The following is a 24,928-nucleotide window of genomic DNA, read 5'->3' as shown; positions in this document are numbered from 1 at the left end:
AAGCAACATGCACCAGTTTCAAGGAGCTGGAGGTGAGTAGTGCACAGGCAGAGCAGCCCTGCAGAATTTGGATGGGGAAGACTCCCTGAGGGTCCTTTCTCCACACACAGGGGAGGTTTGAGGTTTGGAGATATTAGTATTGCCAGTTTTTCATGCTGCCAAACCACACAGAGTTGAAGCTCGTGATCCCATTTGGACCCACCAACAACCCTCCCCAATGTAGTGTGTGAGCTGTGAATTCCCTTGATTCTGGGCTAAGCCACAAGCTGTGGGTTTGGGGCCACCATCCAATCCTCCCATGGTGGGAACCTGGCGCACTGATCTGTGGCTGTGGCCATGCACCAACTGACCTGGGAAATGCAAGGCTGTATAACAGCTGTTTAGCAAGGTTACCACAGGGCCACATGTCCTGCCTTAGCCTCCCAGTGTGGCTGGCATCTTGGATCCCGAAGGTCATCAGGTCCTGTGGTCCTTGCTCTGGACTGTGGCAAGGTAGAATTGGGGGAGGGGTCTTCCAGTTGCGTATTAGTGTTATGAGTCAGTTTTTTGGTGAGCAATTCACCAGACTGGAAAATAACAAGGTAAAAGGGCTGGAGGGACACAGAAGACAAATTTGTGTCTTTGAGGTACACAGGGGAAAACAGCCATTTCAGATTTGGGTCTGGGAAGGAGAGTTTAACAACAGCTGATCCAAAGGCAGAGCCTACCCTTCGGTGGCCTGATATGGGCTTGTCAGGCAAGTACCTGGCTTGGAAGATGAAACGAAGGGTAGTGTGTTAGTTTCCAAGGGCTCCCGTGACAAAGTACTACAGGCTGGGAGGCTTAAACAACAGAAAAATATTGTATTACAATTCTGGAGGCTACAAGTCTGAGATAATGGTGTCAGCAGGTTTAGTTTCTTTTGAGGGCTCTGAGGGAGAATCTGCTCCAGGCCTCTCTCCTAGCTTCTGGTGGTCTCGGGCTCTCCTTGACTGGTAGGTGACTGTCTTCTCCCTGCATCTTCACATCATCTTCCCTCTGTTCATGTCTGTCTCTGTATCCAAATTTCCCCTTTTTCTAGGGACACCAGTCATTTTGGATTAGGGCCCATCCTAATGACCTCATCTTAACTTATTTGTCTCTATAGAGACCCTATCTCCAAATAAGGTCACATTCTGAGGTACTGGGGATTAGGACTCCAACTTATCTTTTTTTGGGGGGATACAATTTAACCTATAACAGCCAGTCAGCTAGGAAATGAGAATTTTTGCTCAAAATGACGTTTCTTCTTGAGAAGAACTTTCTCTGCAGTTTGTGGGGTGGGTTACTATGGGAGAAGGGGTTAGAAAAGGACGGGGAGTCTGATGAAAGACACCAGAGCCCCCAGGTTGTGACTGAACTTCGTAGAAAAGCTTCCTGATCATCAATGACAAGGCCACTAGTCTGTTTGTGACAATAACATTCTTTCCTGTTCAGAATAGAGCATCCCATCTTTAGCCTGGGCGGGGACTGATGCCTTTGTTGTCTTTTCAGCAATTGCTCCTCTGGTTTTCATCTCACCATTCATTATAGGGATGGTTATTATATTTCCTTCAATAAAAATTTATTTGTGTTTATAAATATAGATTTATAAATCTATAAATATATGTCTATGAATAACTTTTTGTGAGTCTTTGGGGATCTAAAAATGAGACTTTGTTTTGGCCCTTGAATATCAAGAGACTCATGTTGCTATATTTGACTAGAAAATAGCAGAGGGTTTTTTAAAAGTGAGGGATTTTTTCCCCCTAATTGTAATAATACTGTTGCATTTTAGCAAATTTAGAAGGTTAGGAAAAAAGGAAAAACCATTTACCCCAAATCCCATGCCTAAAAACATTTGTAATTCTTTCCCATGCATTTATAAATACAGTTTTACCCTTTATAGGGTTTGCTCATCTTACTATTATTTTTTAACTTTTTATTTAGAAATAATTTTAGGCTCATACAAGTTGCAAAACTAGTATGGAGAGTTCCCATGTACCCTTCCCCAGTGATTATTTTATTTTATTTTAATTTTTGGCTGCACCACGCAGCTTGCAGGATCTTAGTTCCCCAAACAAGCATTGACCCGGGGCCATGGCAGTGAAGGTGCTGAGACCTCACCACTGGACCACCAGGGAATTCCCTTATTTTTTTAAATTGTGGTAAAATATACAAAACATAAATTTTAAGTGTCCCATTCAGTGTCAATAAGTACATTCACATTGTTGCGCAACCACTACTACCATCCGTCTCTAGAACTTTTTCATCTTGCAAAACTAAAACACGTGACCCATTAAACAAGAATGCCCCATCATCCTTCCCCCAAGCCCCTGACCGCCTCCATTCTACTTTCTGTCTCTGAATTTGACTGTGCTAGGCACCTCATATAAGTGGAAGCATACAGTATTTGTCCTTTCAAGACTGGCTCATTTCACTTAGCATAAAGGCTTCAAGGTGCATCCATGCTGTAGCATGTCTCAGAATTTCCTTCCTTTCTGAGGCTGAATAATAGTCCATTGTATGACTATACAATGTATACTATGTATAATACATTTTCTTTATCTATTCATTCGTTGATGGATACTCGAGTTGCTTTCACCTCTTGGCTATTGTGAATGATGCTGCCATTAACATCGGTGTACAAATATCTCTTCAAGATCTGGCTGTCACTTTTTTGGGGTCTATACCCAGAAGTGGAATTGCTGGATCACGTGGTAATTCTATGTTTAGTTCTTTGAGGAACTGCCATAGTGTTTGCCACAGTGGCTGCACCATTTTACATTCCCACCAGTGAAGCACAAGTGTTCTAATTTCTCCACATCCTTGAAAACACTTGCTATATTCTTTCTTTTTGATAATAACCATCCTAATGGCTGTGCCTAGTGATAATATCTTCTGTAACCATAGTGCGATTGTCAACATATATAATTTTTTAAACCTTATTTTTCTTTTTAATTGCATATGCAATCTTTGTGGCCACCAGCTTTGTTTACTTAACAAAATACAGATACATAACAAAAGCACTTGGCCCTGTCACTAAAACCTCTCCATAAATACCATTTTATTTGGCAGCCTCCTACTGCACTGCGGGGCTATGGCTTCCCTGCCATGAGTGGACTTGTAAAGAGAAGGGAGGGTAGTGCTTACTCTTCCCAGGCTTCGAGGCCAGCAGGTCACTGGGTCTCCTGTGTCCTGGGTGACTCCCTGAACCTGATGACCTGGAGTGGGGACACTGAGTGGGAGAAAGAGACTTGGTGAGTGATGCTCCTTTTCAGCTTATTGGTGCACTAAGCCACCAGACTTAGAAATATCGCGATAGCAGGTCCATAGGGAGCCCTGATTTCTAACGCTTGTTCTTGAGGCTCAGAAGGGAAAACAAAAGTTTAGGGTTTGCTTCGGTCCGGATGAACGTCAAGCTAGCAATGGCTGATTGCAGAGGCAGAGCTGCTCCAGTACCAACTGTTTTGCCTGGACATCGAATCCAGGGCCCTTGGACCTCAGGGCCTTAGCAGCTTCCCTGGCTGTCCCCACTGGATAAAACACCCCTCAACTGTCCAGGGCCCTTACAACTGTTCCCCTGAGTCCATAATTACAGAGCTCTCCTGGCTTAGTTTCCTGTAGCTGCCATAACAAAGTACCACAAACAGAGTGCCTTAGAACAGCAAAAATTTATTCTCCTACAGTTCTGGAGGCCAGAAGTCCGAAATCAAGGTGTCTCAAACAAAAGCTCGCTGGTTTTGGGCAAATTACTTAATCTCCCTGTACCTCAATTTGCTCATCTGTAAAATGGGAGGATATTAGCACCAGAGGACACTCTTGATGTCCAGGTGTCCAGGAATCCCTTTTACCCATTCTGCGCATGCATCCCCCAGCTTCCATATGCTTTGCTCCTATATGCTTGCACCTGTGTCCTTCAGATGCCTGCCACTGGATCTGCTTCACCTGCAAGGGCATGGAGTGGAAGTGCCATGGAGTTGACATCCCTGGGGATGGCCGGTAGCCCAGCGCTGGCTTGTGCTCCTTGGAGATGAGGCAAAGAGCAATGACACCCCCGTGGTGGGAGCGGGGCAGTATATACACTTGTGGCTTTCCAGGAAGGGTAATGAGGGCATGGGGACCTCTAGGTAGGGTAAGGGCCTTGTCTTGGTTTTCCCTGGACTTGCCCAGTTTTCATACAAAGTCTATTGTATTGGTCTACTCAGGCTGCCATAACAAAGCACCACAGAATGGGTGGCTTGAACAACAGACATGTATTTTCTCACAGTTCTGGAGGCTGGAAAGTCCAAGATCAAGGTGCTGTCAGGGTTGGTTTCTGGTGAGACCTCTCTTGCTGGTTTGTAGATGGTTGATTTCTAGCTGTGTCCTCACATGGCCTTTTCTCTGTTCAAGTGCAGAGAGAGAATCACTGGAGTCTCTTCTTATAATGGCACCAGGCCTATAGGATTGGGGCCCCACCCTTATGACCTCATTTAACCTTAATTACCTCCTATAGGGCCTATCTCCAAATACAGCCACATGGGAGTTAGGGCTTCAACGTAAGAATTTGTGGGGGGGGGGTTGGGGAACACAAGTCAGTCTATAGCATCCTCCACAAAGGCTGGTCACCACTACATTAGCAAGACACACAAGACTAAAAGACAGCCTACTGCCTCTGGCCTCCACTTGATGCTTCTGTGCTTACATGGATGATGTGGGACCCTTGCCTTGGCTGCCACAGATGCACCTGGCACTGCTGCCGAGGGGATGGGGTTTTCCAGGGCCCCCTATGTATTTCCCCCAGCCTGACCTTTCTTTTTGGCAGCTGACTGCAGCCTCAGAGAGTCTGAGCCAGGAGTATGAGTGGCAGGGACATCCCAGGCATTGCCCCCTTTCAGCATGATGGGTGGGGAGGTTCCCAGAGGAGTTCATGTTGGCAAAGGGCAGGGAAACTGTGGATGAAAGGCAGCCTCTCAGATATCCTCACCCACTGCCTGGAATAGGCATGCAGATCTGGCACCCAGCCTGTCGCCATCCGTGTGATGCCAAACAGCTCCTGGGTGGACACAGACAGGAATTTCAAGGCAAGGCCTGTGTCAGTGGTCCTCCCTGACAGCCATAAACCCCAGCTTGATAGTTTCAAAGGCTTGGGGCAAAACATACCACCATAGTGAGTTAGACCAGTTTATAAAAGAAGCTCCAAATAGGAGGTTTTGCCAGCATTTCTGTTTCATGTCATCCTGCTGTTTGATTTAACTGCTTTGGTGAACTTTCCTGATAGTCATGATGGTGGTGGCCAGGGAAATGTTATCAAATCTTCTTGCATTAATTCTGGAAAATGGTTCTTAATGATCCCAGTGCAAGCGTTTCCATCTCTTCATCTCATTTGGAATGATTGCAGAACTTTCCAAGGGATCTGCCGGATTCCCTGCAGAAGGTGGCCCTCACTCATCCTGTATCTCTGACATTTTGCAGAGCTGTAACTTTTGGAGGTAGGCTATGGACAGACCAATTCACAGGAGAAAGAAACGCCTTATGGCGTTTCTGCAATGCAGGAGTTTTCAAGTTCACTTCTGAACTTTCCTCTTTCTTGATGGAATAGGAGGAAACTGAGAAGGGAAGGAGATAGGAAATGGCATTTGGTGTATGGAATAAAAATCTGTCCTTCTACTGGAGAAGGGGGGAGGGGACATGCAGACATTCCATCTTGTAAATGTCTGTTCATAGGTGATGCTAGGTGGTTTCAGTTTCATTTCAGAGGGGGATCCAGCCAGAAAGCTCTTTACTGAACTTCCAAATCTCAATTTTCTTCCAAATCTCAGGGAAGAAAGAAGATCTGCTAATGAAGCAGGTACCCAGGTTTTGACAGCTTATTAGTACTATAGTTCTGTTGCTCAGAATCCAGTGCACACGTGAACAGGCAGGACTGGGTCAGGGCATAGGTGGGAGAGTCTTTTAGGAGGAAGAAAGAGAAGGGTCTGGGTAACACAGAGGTGGGATAATTTCCTCTTGCAAAACTCAGTGCTGGTTATAGACTCTGATTTCTCCAAATGAAATCTCTACAAGACCAATGGCAAAGAAAAAAATGACTGTCATCTCTCAAGACTGCCATGAGTTATGATTTCAATAAACCCTGGATACCACGCTTTTATTAAATCCCCAAATACCTGCCACTTTTGTCAGTATAATGGTAGTATTTCACTATCGTTAAAAAAAAAACCCTCCAAAATCAGAATCATGTCCATCTTGAGGCAGACCTAGGGAGTTATAAGCTTAAAGGTCTCCTTACTTGGAAAGAGTGGAGACTACTTCTCTCAGTTGTTCAAAACCCTCCTAAAGAATTGTATTGTTGCTTTTAATTCCTATTTCTGGAGTTCCTAGTGAGTTGAACATCTTATATTTATTGGTCATTTATATTTTTCCCAGAGCGTTTGGCCCACATCTCTTTCCTTAACTATCTCGGAGCCATTTCAGAATTACTGAGGATTATTAAGGAGAAGGGTGTATTATTAAGGAGTAGGGGATGATGTTGGGGGAGAGGAAGGAAGGATGAGAAGAGGAAGATTCTCAAACCCAATCCCCTGCCCCAGTAGCAAATCACCTCCCACTCCTCAGGGCTACATTCCCTCCACTTTATTCCCACTTTTTCCTCCAAGGCCAAGTCCAGTCTCTTAGGGAAGATCTCTCTTCTAAGATAATTTATTTTTCCAAGGCCCTTCGTCCTCAATCATTCCACTTGGAAAGAGAAAAAGTCTAGTCCTGGATTCTGACCTCCTCTCGGGTAGAATGCCTCTGAGGACAAAATCATAGATGGTCATGGTGATCCTCTTTCATTTAAAAAGTAAAATACTAGTATTTTAATTGGCATGAAGCAAAAGAAATACCCAAATCCTGGCTTCATGACTTTTCCTTCCCACAAGGGAATCAGTAAGGCAGAGGGTTGTCTGATTCAACATTTGCATGAAAATTCAGGCTCCTCCCCAGGGATGCGAGGGAGCAGATGCTGCCCCTGGAGCCTCAGAGAGCCCTGCCTATGCCTTCCTCATTCCTTCCTTAAAGTTCTGTGATATGCTGGGTCCACCCCTGAGTTGTACGTCCTTTTATAATAGTTTGTAATATTTAATCCTTGCTGTCGTGTAGGAAATCACCTTGATCTAGTGGTAGCCTCCAAAGAGACCACCCTGAAAACAATTCCAGTGGTCCCTGAACAGACAGCACACAGACCAAACTAAGATGCTTGAATCTCATGGTTTGTTAAGTCAACTTAAAACACACAGCAAGAAGCAAAGCGGCTGGGATGGGGTAGTTGCCATAGTTAGCATAGCGGGCAGCCCATGTGAATCCTGGGTTACATGGCATACACACACCCTGTCTCTACAGCTGCATCAACCTTCTGCAGTGATGGTTTGGTGCCAAGGTTGAGCAGGGGTCAGCAGGCAGAAAGCACCTGGGGTCAACATACACTTGTTCTGCTGGAGAGATGCAGGGACAGTTATGCCCAGTCATAGCTGGAGTTTGCCGACTAGCTTACTGAACAGCTGTGGGTTTTACCAGCATTCCTTGGGCAGAGCACATGGGGATTCAGAATGGGACATACTGAGTGCCACAGACGGGTGGCCAATCCAGGGATGACAAAACAATCAGCTTAGAGGTGGCATGACCCATACATTATGACTTGGTCTTTCCATCCCTTTCTCTCTGTAAGCAGCAGTCTTGCTAGTCCATCCATTTTTTGAAAAATCATTCAACATCACTTACAGGTTATTAATTTATTATCTATACTTGACATTTCTTACAAATTCTGCTTATGTCTTACAAGCTACTTGCTTATTCATTCTTTGTACTTCACCTTATTTCATCCAACTCATCTCATTTCCTATACTCCTTCACAGAATTAAATACCCTCAGATTCATGTTATACCTGCTCGTGACCTGAACTTTAGATGACAAAATCCCAAGATTACCTTTAAAAAAAGTGAATCAGATTTTTCTTATACTTAAGGCATGTAGACGTCACCTACATGGAAGGTTTCAGGGAGCTGCATCAACCTTATTCTCACCAACCTCCACTCCCATCACTGGCGGACCCCAAGGACTCAGGACTAATCTAGATTAGGGTTTGGAGATGACATCTGACCTAGAAAAGACAAACAGGCTGAGGCATTGAGTCTGTCCAGATTGATGAGGCCCAGTGAAGAAAAGCAAATGCGACGCATGGCAGGATTCCTTTGAGGGAGAAAGAAGTCTCGTCTTTTATGTGGAAAGAATTCAACCTTGCCCAGAGAGAGTCTGGCCTTTGTCCTCAGCTTCTAGGAGGGGACGTCCAAGCCCTTGGGATGTCATGCTTGATGGGAGTGTCTTTGTTTGCCTGGAAGTTTTGAGCCACATCAACAATGTGACTTAGGGTGGGTGCTTTGGGTTATGCGGTATCAGCTGACGTCTGGAGGAGCTGGAGACTGAGGTCAACCACGTGGGGGCCTGACCAGGTTTAAACCGATGGAGCACCAATAAAGGCTGTGGACTCCAAGGCTTGCTGAGCTTTCCTGGTTGGCAGGACCCTGTGTGGATTGTCACACACCTGTGCTGGGAGAGTGATGCTGGCCTGACTCTACTGGGAGAGAACAACTGGAACACTGCACTTGGATCTTGCTTGGCCTCCACCCTATGCTTCTCTTCCCTTGGCTGATTTTAATCTGCATCCTTTTACTGTAATAAACTGTAACCGTGAGTAGAAAGCTTTCAGTAAGTTCTGTGAGTCCTTCTAATGAATCATCAAACCTCAGGGTGAGGAAATGTGGCCCCCTGAACTTAGCAGTTGGTGCCAGAGGCAAGGGCTATGTGTGCACAGCCCCCAGCCTTCACATCTTCCCAAGCAAAGACCAGCAGTAGAGGGAGGAAAAAGGATGGAAGCTTCATTTTTTCCCTTGTGACTAATTGTGCGTCTTGCCTCCTCCATCATCCCCTTCCCTTCCTTCCACTGGTCCTGCACTGGTCCCCTCTGGGACCAGATCTCCAGTTATCAATGAAGAAGTGGAAATGATTGCAGAGCACTTACCTTCATGGATTTCTGAGCACTTCATACCTGGATCCAGTTAAGCCTTTCCTACATTACAGGGTGAATTAGAAAAGCAGGCTCAGATTAGCATCTTTTATTTGCTCTTAGGTGCAGAATAAGTTCATTATTTGGCCCAAATGGAAGAGCAAGCCTCTCATAGCTTCCATGCAGTCATCATCCGTGGAAGGCAGGGTTTCTGCGCCCTCTCTGACCCAGGACCAGCCTGTCTTTAGATATATCTCATTCAGTGTTCCAAAGCAGGACTGCCTGGGCTTCATTTGAGCTGAGGTGCTTCTAACTCTGACAACCAAGCACAGACATGAATAAAAGAGAAGCAAAGCCAACTCTTCAAGTGAAATGTCAAGTTCAACCATATGAATTTTCCTTTCTTGTAGGTCAATTTTACATCAGCTGAATACCTACAAGTTCACTAACAGCTAAAGCATTGGTTCACAGTTTGACTGTACATTACACTGGGGAGCTTTAAAAACAAAACAAAACAAGAACAATGCCCAGGCCATACCCTAGACCAATTAAATTGGAATCTCCAGGGTTGGAACCCAAATGACAAGACTTTGTTTCAAAAATCCCCAGGAGATTTCAACGGGCAGCAGAGGCCAAGAATTTCTAAAACAAATTAAAATGTGTGGTTTCCATGAAATCATCAGTGGACCTTCCTCGTTGGAAACAGTCATTTAACACGTTTGCTGAGAGCTCACCATGAGTCAGGCACTGATTCGACCCTAGGACAGCAGGGAGCCCCTGCCTTGACTCATGGCAACTCTGCTTCCATCGCTCTGCACACCTGTACCTGGGGTTATGCCAGCAGTCCTTCTTCAGGTGTTCTCTAGGCTGGGTTGTTTCTTCCGGTGGGCTCACCTGTAGGCACCTCTTAGGGCTCTTTTCAATGACTTGGAAGGTTATACTTTTCCTATGGCCTCCTCCAGGAATAACAATCTTCTCTGTCCTCTGGGGCCATGTTTCTCAAAATATGGTCCAGGGACCACCTGCCTCAGGACCACAGAGGGATGTTTGTTTAAATGAAGGTTTTGGAGTCAATATTTTAAACAAGCCCCCCTTCCCAACCAAGATGATTTTAATGCACCTAGAGTTTGAGAACCAGCTGAAGGACTTGACCTGGTGGCCTGACCACAAGGTCTGTGTCTTACTTCTTCCAGCCATGCCGGCCACCCTCGCCACTGACCAGAGGCCACAAAGGGTGGGCTGGCCTCCCAGGCCACAGCTCTTGGAGTTTCATCTCTGGGGTTTGCCCTGACTCTCACATCTTAGTAAGATGCTAGGGCCCTGAAGTACCTCATACCTCCCCTCAGCTTAAGGGAGAGGTCTGTGTTCATGTATTATTTATCTATTATCTATCTATCTGTCTATCTATATATCTATCCATCAATCATTTATCACCTATCTATCTATCTATCTGTCTGTCTCCATGATCTATCCATCCCTTTCTTTCCTCCCCTTTTCCCTTCCTTCCTTTTTCCTGTCATTGAGCCCACTATGTGCCAGGCACTGTTCTAATCACGTGGGATGTATAAAGGAACGACACAGTCTAAAATCACTACTGTTATGGAGCTTGCATACTGCTGGGGGAAGAAAGACCATGTTTTCTGGGGCAGCAATGACTTCAGGGCACAGACCTGTTTGGAAGATACCCTCCCTGGGAGTGAAATATAATTTCACTTTTTTTGGACTTTTTTTTCCCTCTGTAAAAATCTTTTCCCTTCCTCTACAACCTTTTCCTTCTACAAAGCAAAAAACTTTCTTGCTTTACATGTGAGAAGTTGGAGCTCTATTTCCACCCACTACAGAGAGAGTACACACCAGGGCTCTTTCTTAAATGAGTGTGGATTGTCAGTTTGGGGGAAGAAAACAGAATTGCGGGGTGGGGGGCTTTGCTGGCCAATTCAACATCAAATGATGAGTGGAAGAGAGCTAGAAGCCTGAAAATATCGCATCATTTTCATCACAGTGATGGTTCACACCAGACTCTATGGAGCCAGTCTGAATCCCGGTGGCTCACTTCCTCTCTATCTGCTGGGTCTGGATCCTGGTAGGAAACAGGTATTCTCAAGCTGGGTAATTGAGGGATGTTTCCTAAAAGGACTATTTACAAAGGTGTGGGCTGATTTAGAGAAAGAACAGGGACGGTGCATTACCCTGGGGGATAACATCAGCGGAAGCCGTTACCTCCCCTTGCCTGGAGGGGAGGGACAGCGAGCGGTTACATCCGGGTGAAGAGGACAGTGGAGCGGCGAGGACCGCCAGCAGAGCGGTGACATTTGCTAGATGGACACAGCCAACTGGGAGCCTCTCAGCAGAAAGAGACCCTGGAGAATAAACAGCCCAAGCGCACGCTCCGCCCCTCCATCTCCCTCCGCTGCTGCCTCCCACTGGCGACCCCAGGTGGAGGGAGGTTGGCAATGCAGTAAGTGCAGGCCAGCCCCGCAGGGCGCAGAGAGAGCTGGGAAGGACAGAGGCAAACGAAAAGCATCGGGCATGCGCACCTGTCACGGCATATTCCAGAGGACCATACTCCCAGGGGAAGCGTTTGCAAGCCCAGGCCTCCATGCCCTCCCTCGGCCCCTTCATCCCACAGGCAAACCCGCTGCACAACCAAACCTCTTGTAGCTACAGAGAACCTTCCCCTGCTCATCCCTTGTCTGGTCAGCCAGAGCTATGCCTGGGCTGAGAGAAGGCTACGAAACAGCGTGAGGTTCTTCTGAATCGTTCATTCAGATTACCCGTTTCTCCCCACCCTGCTGTGTTGCCTGTAGTTCCGACTTTGTGGGGTGCGTGTGTGCACACGTGCATGCGTGTGTGTGTGTCCTTGGTCCACAGTCCCTGAGTGAGAGCCACAAACGTCTCACTAAGGGGTCCTTCCAGAGCTCAGTGCCAAGTGTAGCCAAAGCCTTGCTTTTCTTTCTCCTCCTGAGGTGTAAAAGTAAGACCTTCACCCATTGGACCCTACAATCATTGGGGTTCTCAATCTGGTGTTTGGGGAACTCAGGTTGTCTGAAGAGGAGAGCTGCTAGTTGGTTGAACAGAGAACTTAGTGAGAGGAAAAGTTAAGGAATGTTTCCCAGGACCTAAAACACAAAGTCTCCACTCTGACCTCAGACTCTCGAATTTCCTTTTTAGAGGTTCCGTGCTGCTTTTTAAATCCCTGAGAAGACAGGGTGACATCATGAACGCCACGGTAAAAATGAGTTTATCAGGTTCCTGTCTTCCAGGGGGCAGGGTTTGCAGCAGGAGAGCTGGGGACCAGCCTGGGAGAGGAGGTAGGGAGGTTGAAAGGTACTCAGGGGGTTCTCCGATATTCTAGGCTTTCACCCAATCCCAGCAGCGGTCCCTGAAATTCTAAATTAAAGCACGAACTCCTCAGAGGGCCCAGGCACTCCTGGGAAACTTCTCGAGAAATAATGTGAATTCGCCTGCATTTCCGCCTCCACGTGGGGTAGAGTGGGAACTCCGGCACCCTCTCCCTCCCAGGCCTTCTCTTCTCCTGGGGGGATCCTGGAGCTTAGCTGGGAAAACGACAATCTCAGATATCACCTTCACCAGCCAAAGTGTTCCTGGAACTAAACGTGAGGGCTTCGCACGCGGAAGAGATAGCCCCTCTGTACCCCACTTGTGAGCCAAACCGCTGCTGGTTGAGCAGTGGGAAGGGACGGAGGCAACAGACAGAAACAGGGCTTTCGGGAGAAATTCTGTTTGTATTGTACAGGCCAGGTTTGCAATTTCTGGAAGGGCCAGAGTGGTAGCTTGACAATCAACTACACAGTGAAATCAGGGGAAAGAGACGGCAAGGGCAGTTTTCCTGGAAGTGAAACAAACAAACAAAACAAGCCACCATACAAGGTGGTGGGGAGACCGACCAGACCGGGCATCCTCAGGCCCCCAGAGGATTCTGTCCACTGCCTGGCTTTGGGCCTTGGGTCTGGCTCAGCACGAGCCAGCCACACCACCTACTGATCTACTGCAACCAGCCCCCAAGTCACTGTCCTACCTGGCTGGAGGTCCCACAAACTTGGGACAGTCACCCCACTTTGTTCTTCTAGACCGTCTTTGTCTCACAGGCCATGTGAGGGGAGTTTCTTACAAGCTGTGCTTTGTCAGTTGAGAGATCTTTTCTCTGAGAAATGAAGGAAAGGATCTGAGTTGCCACCATCCACTTCAGTGGCTATCCCACCCCATGGACCAGAAGCCTGGCTCCACTACACACCTCACCTTGACGCTCCAGAACATGGCCTTGAGGTGAGAAGACCCCAGCCACACTGGCCTCTTTATCAAAGAATAACCTTGGAAATGGCATTTTTTCATTCTTTTTTACAGCTGAGTAATATTCCATACATATAGAGATTGTCATACTTAGTGAAGTAAGTCAGACAGAGAAAGACAAATATATGATATCACTTATATGTGGAATCTAAAAAAATGGTACAAATGAACTTATTTACAAAACAAAGATAGAATCACAGATGTAGAAAACAAACTTATGGTTACCAGGGAGAAAAGGTAGCGGGAGGGATAAATTGGGAGATTGGGATTGACATATACACACTACTGTATATAAAATAGATAACTAATAAGGACCTACTGTATAGCACAGGGAACACTGCTCAGTACTCTGCAATGGCCTCTATGGGAAAAGAATCTAAAACAGAGTGGATATATGTATATGTGTAACTGATCCACTTTGTTGTACACCTGAAACTAATACAACATTGTAAATCAACTATACTCCAATAAAAATTTTTTAAAAAAAAAGGAATAACCTTGCCCTTCTCGCTGTGTGATGCTGCTGGCCTGTTGAGGAGCCGTAGACTAATTGTGAAGTATGAACAGGGTCTCCCTACTGACAGCAAACTGTTCATGCAGGTTTGTTCGTTAATCAGCGAAGATAACCTGGAGTCTAGTGTCTTAAGATTCCACCCTTTAAGAATATGACAGCCATAAAAAGGATGAAATATTGCCATTTGCAGCATCATGGATGGGCCTAGAGATTATCATACTAAGTGAAGTAAGTCAGACAGAGAAAGACAAGTATCATATGATATAAGTTGTATGTGGAATCTAAAAAATAGTACAAATGAACTTATTTACAAAACAGAAACAGGCTCACAGACATAGAAACAAACTTATGGTTACCAAAGGGGAAGGTAGGGGAGAGGGATAAATTAAGAGTATGGGATTGACAGACACACATTACTGTATATAAAATAGATAAACAACAAGAATTTACTGTTTAGCACGGGGAACTATATTCAACATCTTGTAATAAAGTATAGTGGGAAAGAACTGGGAAAAAAGAATATCTGTATCTATATATCTGAATTACTTTGCTGTAAACTTGAAACTAACACAGTATGGTAAGTCAACTATACTTCAAAAAAACAAAAGATTCCACTCTTTAAAAAAATTTTTGTTTTCAAACATTTATTTCATCTTGACTGAAAAGAATCAAGAGGAAGTCTCCCTAGTTGGTTGTCTACAGAGCAGAGTTTCTCAGAGTCGGCTCTGTTGAGTCCTGACCAGATCATTCTTTGTTATGGGGGACCATCCTGTGCATTGTAGGGTGTTTGGCAGCATCCCCGGCCTCTCCTCACTAGATGCCAGTAGCAGCCCTCCCCTTGGCCAGTCATGACAACCAAAAATGTCTCCAGACATTGCCAAGCATCTCCTGGCGCCAGGAGTGGGGGTGGAGGAGCAAGGTCATCCCCAACTGAGGACCATGGCTGTAGAATGACTTTATTCAAAGAGCAGACATGGGTTGCACACGTCTGTGATAACTCATTAAACTTCTTACCTGAATCAGCAACTGGAAGGGTAAAGCTATGACTAAGACATCATCCCTGTTCTCTGGAATCTTGCCACGTGGAACTGGAGATGTCTCACAAAGGACTGGAGTTAAGAGAGAAGGTGAGCGCCTCAAGATAGAAGGGGGCCCCTCACCTGCCTCACTTTTGATCAGGACGGAAATAACCTTCCCCAAAAGTCCCCAGCAGATCCTCCTTATGTCTCATTGGCCAGTATTAGGTCACATGTTCACACCTAGGCCAATCACTGGCCAAGGGGAAGGTGATTGAAAGACAGGCTGGGCCAATCGTGACTCATCCTCTAGGATGGGCGTTCTTACATGCCCACCCCCACCACCACTCACCCCAGAACACTTTTTGTTTTTTAATCGAGGAAGTAAATGGACAGAATACTGATGATTCAGCCAGACGTGTCTGCCACACCATGTCCCAGGATTGGGCCCTCCTGACCTTCTTTTATTCTTTTATTACCACCTACAGAATATACTCTGCTCTTTGCGGTCACAGACACTGCTTTTTATTTTATCGTTTTGGCCCTCCTTTTTATGAGAAAGCCAAGTTTGGGCTGCCTTTAGATAATGTCACGGTAGAGTTAAGTGCCTCTAGTCAAGAACAGACATTCAGGAAGAGTTGAGCTGGTTCTGCCTCAGAATGTGAGCAGTTCATCGTGGTTGCTAAGAGTTGATTCATCCTCCGGCTGAAAGGGTTTGGCAAAGCCAAGAGGCCACCATCTACTTTATTAATGAACTCACAACCAGGCCACATAAAGAAACCACTGGCCATGCTTGTAATGCATGGATGCTTGCATTGAAGAACTGTCAGATATCACCCGGTGTCTGGTTGGTTGTGTGTCAGTCTTTCCTGCCCACATTTGGTGTATGTCTGGGCGTGTACAGCTACCACTTGCTGCACACTTGCTATCTGTCCCTTTATGTACATCATTTCATTTAACCTTCACAGCACTCCTGGGAGGTAGCTGATTTACTCATGAGAGAAATAGTAGCTTCCTGAGGTCACCCAGCCAGGACCGGTGCCCACCCAGTCTGCCTAATGCTCGTCTGCATGTCAGACCATCTCTCCAGAGGCCGAGCAGGCTTGTGAAGAGAAACGATGGGCCCTCTGTTCCAGTAAGGGGTAGAGAAAAGAAAGTAGCCACGGAAGGAAGATTCTGGGGGCTGTTAGACCCACCTTGGAGGGTGTGACACATAAGAATTGCTGTGCCCTTTTGGGCCACTGAGCCTGCCCTTCTTCAAACACCCCCCTGCATTGCCTGATGGTTTTCATCTTTTCAACCTCCCACACCCAACAGTGTAGGAGAGTTCCCTTTTCTCTACACCCTCCCCAGCATTTATTGTTTGTAGACTTTTTGATGATGGATATTCTGACCAGTGTGAGGTGATACCTCATTGAAATTTTGGTTTGCATTGCTCTAATAATTAACTATTTTGAGCATCTTTTCATGTGCTTTTTGGCCATCTGTATGTCTTCTTTGGAGAAATGTCTACAGTAAGTCCTTCATACGAATGAGCTCTGTTCTGAGAGCGTGTTTGTAAGTGCAATTTGTTCATAAGTCCAACAAAGTTAGCCTAGGTACCCAACTAACACAATCGGCTATATAGTACTGTACTGTAATAGGTTTATAATACTTTTCACAGAAATAATACATAAAAAACAAACACAAAAAATAAAGAAAAGATTTTAAATCTTACGGTACAGTACCTTGAAAAGTACAGCAGTGCAGCACAACAGCTGGCATCCAGGGGCTGGCATCGAGTGAACAGGCAAGAAGAGTTACTGACTGGCGGAGGGAGAGGAGGTGGGAGATGGTAGAGCTGAAGGATCGTCAGCAATAAGAGATGGAGGGCTGCAATTTCACTCATGCCTGACGTTGATGACACAGGTTCTGGTTCCTTGCTGGAACCAGATGCACATTTGCATCTTTGAAAGTTCGAAAATTGAAGGCTCGTATGTAGGGCACTTGCTGTATTTAGATCTTCTGCCCATTTTTTAATTAGGTTGTTTGTTTTTTTGATATTGAGCCACCTGAGCTGTTCGTATATTTTGGAGATTAATCTCTTGTTGGTCACTTCATTTGCAAAGAGAGTGATCCTTTTAAATGCATGAGGCCCCAGCTGTCCCTAGAGATCCCATCCCAGCAGGGGTAAATCGCTAGGAACATCCCATCCCAACTCACACGTGTTCCCTCTGCACTTTATGTTTCTTTATAGCATTTACATTGTCATTTCTTTTATTTATATTTGGCCCCCTCCATCCCAACCCCACAACTGGAAAACGCACCCCATGAGAGCAAAGCTCCTCTCTATTTTGTTCACTGCCGGATTCTCAGCACCTGGAGCACAGCCTCTCTCGTAGGAGGCACTCAATCGATGAGAGTTTATTTACTGAATGAAAGCAGGAATGAATGAGTAGGGAATGATAATAATTTGTCCTCCGCTATCTCCCAAATATTAGAAAGCCACCTCTGAGAGGCAGGGCAGAGCACCAGTGCAGGAAAGGTGTGAAGAAGTCTGGGGTCCCCAGGATCAGGGCTTTGGAGGAAATGATCGGATCATCGGGGTAATAGTAACCAAGAGAGAAGCAGAGGACAAAGGCTGCAGCAGAAGGGCTACCCTAGAAAACATCCCTTCACACCAGCTTCCTTGGGCCAATAGCAGACCATGCAGAGTGCTCCCACCATCCAGAGGAGCACAGGCACTCAGCAGCCCCGCCAGCCATATGCATGCACGCGCACACACACACACACACACGCACACACACATGCGCACACGCACAGGCACACACACACGCACACACACACGAAAGCACACACGCAAGTGCACACACACAAACATACATACGCACATGCACAAACACACATGCGCACACAGATACACACGTATGCACACACATACGCAGGCACACACACGCACACACACGCACACGCACACACAGGGGCCTCCCTCAGGGGGTCTTATCTGATCTGTACTCCATGAATTTGTCAACTGTCTACTGCATCCTGCCGGGTGGAGGGGCAAAGTTGACCCACAGAGCTTTGTCCAAGGCTGGTCACTATCTCTTTAGATGCAGGGGAGGAAGGGCTGTGTGTGAGAGTGTGTGAGTGTGTAAACGAGTGTGTCTGAGAGTGTGAGCATGAGGGAACATGAGATAGCGCATGTGAGTAAGAGTGTGAGCTTGAGCGTGCACACGTGTGTAAAAGTGGCTGAGTGTCCGGGAGTGTGACTGTGTACCTGTGAGTGAGCATGAGAGTGTGCATGTACCTGTAAGTAAGAACGTGTGTGTGACTGTGGGGTATGCACATGTATGCACGTGTGCATGTAGTTGAGTGATGTGTACGTGGCTGTGTGAGAATGTTTATATGTGTGAGTGCTCACACACACACACACACCGAACCATGTCAAGAAATTCTAAATCAAGAAAATAGGAGGGTGCCTCAGAATCTATAAATCTTACATTTTACGTGGACAAGCTCCTAGACCATGTTTTACAGCATCCTGGAAACATGGGCAAGGTGACCCACAGCCATTCTGTCTATCTCTCAGCCTGGCAAATACACACCTTGAATTATGTGGTATTTTGGGTTTCAGTGGAAAGTTGAAACCCAGAACTAAAGATGTGCATGAGCATATGCTTCTCAAGGGAAAAGCATAAGAGAAGGAGCGATAATCACACAGAGAAAGGCCCAGTTGTGGCACCTGTGTGCAGTGCAAAGAGTTAGGGTGAAGGGTGAGGATCATAATCCTGAGTGTCTGAACTCAGGGATGGGGTGGGGCACTGAAACCTCCAGCTGGACTAATGGGGGGGGTTAGGAAGCAAGTTCATGTGTGAACATGAACCATCATTCAGGGGAAAGTATGTGAAGTTCAACCTAAGTGTCTGCAGCACAGGGATGGGTGAGGACAAAACCACCCTGGTCCCAGCCGTGTTCTGATTGAACCACATGTGTGGGTGTCCAAACAGAGACATGGGTCACACCTGTGACCCATGGAAGATACCAGAGATCATCTGACCTTACAGTGGCCCCCGTCCATGTGGCTGGCTGCCACCCAGGGTGCCTTTGTCTTTGCCTCCCTCCCACGGTGGAGGTCCCTGTGTCTCACCCCTTCTGTCTCCCGCTGCATGAAATGGGTCTGGGGCCCTCTCAGGATGGACTTGGCATTTACCAGTCATTCTGTGAGGGGCTTGAAGTGCTCCCAGACAAGGCCAGACACTCCCAGGCATTCATTTTAAGATCTGGAAGGTTTGTCCTTAATAGTGTCCTTTGAACATTGGCACAAGGTCCCTTCAGGCTGCCCCGTGGAACTAATGCCTCCATCCCCTGGGGCATCCTGGGTAGAACAAAGTCCATGACTAGTCAGTCAGAGGGAGGTGAGCTGATAGCCCTTCCTTCATCTGCTGGACTTCTCCATGTGAATGGAGAGCTGTGTGTGTGTGTGTGTGTGTGTGTGTGTGTGTCTGCAAGGGGAATTCCCCACTTTAATTCTGTGGGAACACAGTGATCGTAAAGCAGCACGCACATGGTAGTAACACAACACCCAAGCATATCCTATTCAAACTGCAGAAAATCAAAGACAGAGAGAAAAGCTTGAAAGAAGCTGGGGGAGGGAGGGGAAACACTTACCTATAGAGGAACAAGGATAAGAATTACATTGGATTTCTGTTCAGAAACCATTCAAGCAAAAAGATTGTGGAATGAAATATTTATAGTGTTGAAAGAAAAAACCCACCAACCTAGAATTTTGTACTCTGCACAATTATCCTGCGAAAGTGAAGAGGAAACAAAGAGTCTCTCAGACAAACAAAAAATCAAGAGAATTTGATTTTTGAATCAAATAGACCTGCCTTGCAAGAATTAAAAGAATTTCTTCAGAGGGAAGGAAAATGATATAGGTTAGAAACCTAGATCCACATGAAAAAGGAAGAGAATTAGAGATGAAATAAATGAAGGTAAAATGAAATATATTTTTAAAAATTCTTGATTGATCTAGCAGATAACAGTTTGTTCAAAATTATAATAGCAATGATGTATTTTGTTATTATAGCTTATGGATAAGTGATATGAATGACAGTAGTGTTACAAGAGATGGAAAAGAGGAATTGGAAATACTCTGTTACTAAGGTGTTTGTACTACACATAAAGTGCTATGATGTTATTTGAAAGTGGACCTGGATTAGTTGTAAATGCATACTGCAAGTCAAGGGCAACTGCTAAATATCTTTTTAGAAGAAGTATAATTGATATGCTAAAAGAAGGGATAAAATGGCATCATGTAAAATGCTCAGCTAAAATCAGAGAAGGCAAAATAGAGTGGAAGACCAAAAAAGTAGTAAAAGACAATGAACAGAAAACAGTAACAAATATATTAGGCCAAGTATAGCAATGATCATTTTAAAATCAAAGTTCTAACGACATGAATTGAATGACAGACACCATCAGTATGGATCAAAAACAACACCCAACTCTATGTTGTCTACAACAAACCTACTTTAAAGACATAATTAGATGAAAAGCAAAGGGATGAAGGAAGATATACCATGCTAACACTAATTGAAAGAAAGTGAGAGTAGCTATATTAATATCAGACAAAGCGGACCTCAGAACAAGGAAGTCATCAGTGGTTTCCAGCAGTTCCAGAGGAGAAAGGGAGGGATGAATAGGTGGGGGACAGTAGATTTTTAGGGCTGTGACACTATTATGTATGATACATGACATTACCCATTTGTCAAAACTTACAGAACTGTACAGGACACAGAGTGAGCCCTCAGGTAAGTGATAGACGTTGGTCAATAATAATGCATCAGTTTGGTTCACTAGTCACAAATGCACCACGCTAATACAAGATAGTAATAGTAGGAGACATTTTGCAGGGAGACAAAGACATATGTGTAAAATCTCTGTACTTTCTGCTCAATTTTACTTTGACCCTAAATCTGCTCTTTAAAAATAGTCTGATTAAAAATTAAAAAAAGAAACAATGCTCACTGTGGGCACTTGGCCCCCTCCTCCTCTCACTACAAGACCTGGTCAGAGCCTCGGCTCCCTCCATCCATACAACCCCTGCAGCCTGAGCCCTGACACCCCTCAGGACCCCCAGACTGGCCTCTGCTGACAATTCTCTTGTTTCCTTCTCATGTAGATGGACTGGGGATAAGAGGCTCATGGCGGAGTCCCAGGGGATGGACAAGGGGGCTCTGAGCCTGGTCTACCAAAGAGATACTAGGAGAGTGAAATGTGGTTTAATGAAGTAAAAGGGGGCAATTCAGCCAGAAGAAGGACCCGCTCCCTCCCCAGAGGCCCACTTCTGAAGAGGTCTCAGTGGATTAGAGACCCTCTGAGGACCACCTTGGGAGTCATGGGCTGAAGATGGAGAAAGAACACGAAGGAAGAACTCCGGTCACTGTGTCGCTCCTGGAGCTGAGTCACCCCCTCCTAGGAATCCTTGGATTGAACAAAACTGGTTCCACAGAAAATCCTTGAAATTATAAGACCTGGCCAGTTCCAAATGATTTCTCCTGAGTTGTTAGGATTGGAATCTTTGTCTCTTAGTTAATAACTTCGGGGATACCTTTCAGTCTGGTGCCCCTGCCTGCCTGTCCACAGTGACCACACACAAAGAAGAGAGGGAGCCCCAGAGAAGGGAGATCCCCAGGGCCTTTGAAGGCAAGACCAGGCTTCCCTGTAGCAGAAGGAAATTTTAAATCAGGAGAATGGGTCTCACTTGGGGACAGAGCTCCACCAATCTGCCCCAATGTGCTCTTGTATATGAAAAAGGACATAGCCTGGCCCTGCATTGATCCCCTAGGTTGGCTGTAGGGCCAGGTGGGGCCTACAGTGGCTGAGCTCCAGGCTGTGACCAGCCCTTTCCACCTCCCCAAGGGCCTGTATAAGTGAGATCACTTTCTGTTTCAGAGCAGTTAGGGAAAATTCTTTCCTAGAATCTGGCTGGCCCCTCCCCCTCCCCCAGCCCAACTGATCTACCCTGGTTATGGAGCAGCTGTTTACCTTGAAGACGGAACACTCCGCAGGGTTCTGAGCCGTTAGCTGTGGCCAGCTGGACACTGGCTCTCAGAGGCAGAGCTGTGGAGCCCTCACAGCCATGGAGAGCCTGCTGCCTGCCTCAGGATCCACTTTCTGCGGGGTGCTCTTGCGGTGGTTTCTGAAAGTTTGACAAACATCCCAGGTCTCCCTGCCTTTCCCTGGGAGATGCTGGTATGTGCTGTGGTGCTAGTTGTGATAGTAAAGAGACAGCACACTTTTAGAAGTGTGAAGTTGCTAGGCAAAAGGAGTTCTGCCTATGATGGAGCCTGTAGTGAGAATGAGAATGTTGGACCAAGGCACAAGCTGATGAAGTCCTCAGGTGCCCTAGGGTGGAGGCCAGTCCTCCCATGTTACAGACCCTGTGCTTATTGGCAACGAATACAATGCTGAGCAAGTCCTCATTTCGGGGAAATGATGACTTTCTGGAAAAGGCACGGGAGAGCCAGCCTCCTCAACTTTCCCAAGTCACTGATGGAAAACCCATCTTAAAAGCATCATTGAAGGGTGGAGAACAACCTCAGAAGAAAATGGATGATTTGAATAAGACCACTCGTTTTCCAGAAGGTTCGGAACTGCTCGCCCAAGAAATTGCCAGGTGGAAGCAGAGAATCCAGAAAATGAAGGAGAAAGAAAGTCTGGAGCAGTCAAAGCCACAAACAGAGCACATCCTGAATGGTAAAATCAGCCAACCGACATCAATGTCTGAGCACATGCTGAAGACCATCCCCTTACCTGACCTCCTTGGAGATCATGTGGATGATGGGAACTCGAAAGTCCCACAAAAGAAGGAAGCAGAAAACAGCCCTCAATCCATCCATTGGTCAGAAGCTGATCTGAAGTGTGTCATTGGCGATGCTGACTTCGATGTGTCCCTCTGGAGTCCTAAAGAAATAGCCCAACCACTGTGGGAAGAAAAGCAAATGAATGAAGAGCTTCCAGTACAAATACCAAGTCTTGAAGTGGAAGAAGCATCTCTGCGGTACAAGAATTCACAGCCGGAAAGAGAGATTCACCAGCTGAAGCTGCAGCTTCAAATTCTGCCTGAAATGTTTGAAGATCATTTAACACAACTTCAGAAAAAATTTCTTGAGGAGGAACTGCACTGCTTAGAAATGGAGGAGAAACATCCCAGCGTGTGTAAAAACGTGAAATCCACAACTGAGGATCATGACCTCTATAAGAAGATGGTGGAAGACATGGGCAAAGAATTGAAGAGAACCAGTTCGGGCTTCCCTGGTGGCGCAGTGGTTGAGAGTCCGCCTGCCGATGCAGGGGACGCGGGTTCGTGCCCCGGTCCGGGAAGATCCCACATGCCGCGGAGCGGCTGGGCCCGTGAGCCATGGCCACTGAGCCTGCGCGTCCGGAGCCTGTGCTCCGCAACGGGAGAGGCCACAGCAGTGAGAGGCCCGCGTACCGCAAAAAAAAAAAAAAAAAAAGAGAACCAATTCCTACCATCGAAAGGAGATCTGCGTCCATGAGAAAAGAGCTCAAGCACGTGGGATGGCAGCTGTGTCAACTGAGAGAAAGCTCAAGGAGCTAAGGAAAGAAAATGAGCACAACAGGCCAAGGTCGAGCCAAGTTCCAGCCTTTCCCAAGGGGCCCTGGTGCTCCTGCGGCACCACTCACAGCCCACAGGGGCCCCAAAGTGTCAGGGGATGCCCTGGGTCATCAGGCTTCCCAGGAAGCAGGAGAGTCACGCTTTAAGGGCTCAGGGATCTGAGGTCACCTGCAGGTTTGACTCAGTTTCCCCAGCCGCTGAGTTCTGAATACTCAGAACCACAGCACAACATCTGCATATGTTTCCTCTTTAAAGTTATTTTGATTTATTTCTTTTTAGTTTAGCTACTGTTATTTAACCGATGCCACAATTATTCAAGTAGATGTAACATTATTGTTTTAGGATAGTATTTTTAAATAAAGATTTATTTAATATGTCTTATGAATTTTTATTCTTAATATATTCTTAATATAATCCTTAGGAATACATTATTTTCACACCATCTGACCCTCTAGAATTAGATAATATAAGCACTGTTGTAGAATTTTGATTTAAATAAAAGGTCTATTTTTACTCTGACCGTCACTGAAGTTTAACATCGATACAGACACTTAAAACAATAAAGACCATTTTTGTATGCCATGAGCTGTTATTAGAAGTCTGTACAAGCAACATTTACCTGAATAAATGTTGATTAATTTTTTAAAAACAATTGGAAAAAACCCCTAAACAACAACACTCCATTCATACTTAACAATATTTTTATTAGATTAGTCCTAAATTCATAGGTTAATTTAGGGGAGTTAAAATTTTGCGACCATTTTTTTATTTTGTAATTTTTAAACCTTTCCCGTTTTGTTTCAGATATTGTTTGTTCTTTAGATGGTTCGAAATTTTATACAGTTATAAGAAAACTTTTCCCTTGATGGCAAACACACACACACACACACAGTGCAGATACAAGGCACTTTTCGTTTGTATGTCAGTAACAGAGAATGGTCTAAAAATAGAGTCGCAAAATCAAAAAAAAAATGTTTAAAGAAAAAAGAAAGATAATTCATGCCCACACTAGTTTGTATATACGTAGAAAAGGAGAGTTGCCTGTCTTATCAGACAGGATTCCAGCAAGAAACACTTCATCCCAAAGGGTGCAGATAGAGAGAATGTGATGACGGCTCAGCTGTGGAGGGAGGAGGGAAGGACCAAGGATGGAGGGCTCCCAGGTGCTGACAAGAGGGGATGCTGTTCCCACCCCTGGGCCTGGGGGGAGGGGGAGGAAGTGGTGTCTTCTGGGCCCCATGAGGACCTGTCAAGGGCGTGGGGAAAACTGTTCTCACCCCCTTCCCCCCCGTGCTCCCGTTTACTGCTGGGGCAGCAGCCATCCAGAGCCCTGGGTAGCGCAGGCAGGGACTCAGCCTCCCGGCACAGAGCAGGCCAGAAAAAGGCACAGGTGAATTTGGAGAATGACCTGCAGGCCTGAGTCCATTCAATTGAAAGTCTGCGTG

General features: G+C 45.9%; 1 protein-coding gene across 1 annotated transcript; it reads left to right on the top strand.

Moving 5' to 3' along the window:
* Positions 1-7: 7 nt before the first annotated feature.
* On the top strand, positions 8-23,730 carry LOC149749274 (melanoma inhibitory activity protein 2-like). The gene is made up of 2 exons (XM_089910071.1): positions 8-32; positions 22,208-23,730. Exons 1-2 carry the CDS (start codon positions 8-10, stop codon positions 23,401-23,403), a joined length of 1,221 nt encoding a protein of 406 aa, XP_089766197.1. The 3' UTR covers positions 23,404-23,730.
* The last annotated feature ends 1,198 nt before the right edge of the window (positions 23,731-24,928 follow it).

This window comes from Delphinapterus leucas, chromosome 4 (assembly GCF_059928025.1).
Source record: "Delphinapterus leucas isolate spDelLeu-1000000601 "Yukka" chromosome 4, BTC_Dleu_Yukka2, whole genome shotgun sequence".
NCBI lineage: Eukaryota > Metazoa > Chordata > Mammalia > Artiodactyla > Monodontidae > Delphinapterus > Delphinapterus leucas.
This window is presented reverse-complemented; position numbering and strand designations above follow the sequence as displayed.

Excerpts from the sequence above, each read along its gene's own strand:
- LOC149749274 (XM_089910071.1), top strand. The coding sequence starts at position 8 with ATGCACCAGTTTCAAGGAGCTGGAG. Across the intron at positions 33-22,207 it reads CCAGTTTCAAGGAGCTGGAG|AATGTTGGACCAAGGCACAA; the intron begins GTGAGTAGTGCA and ends AGTGAGAATGAG.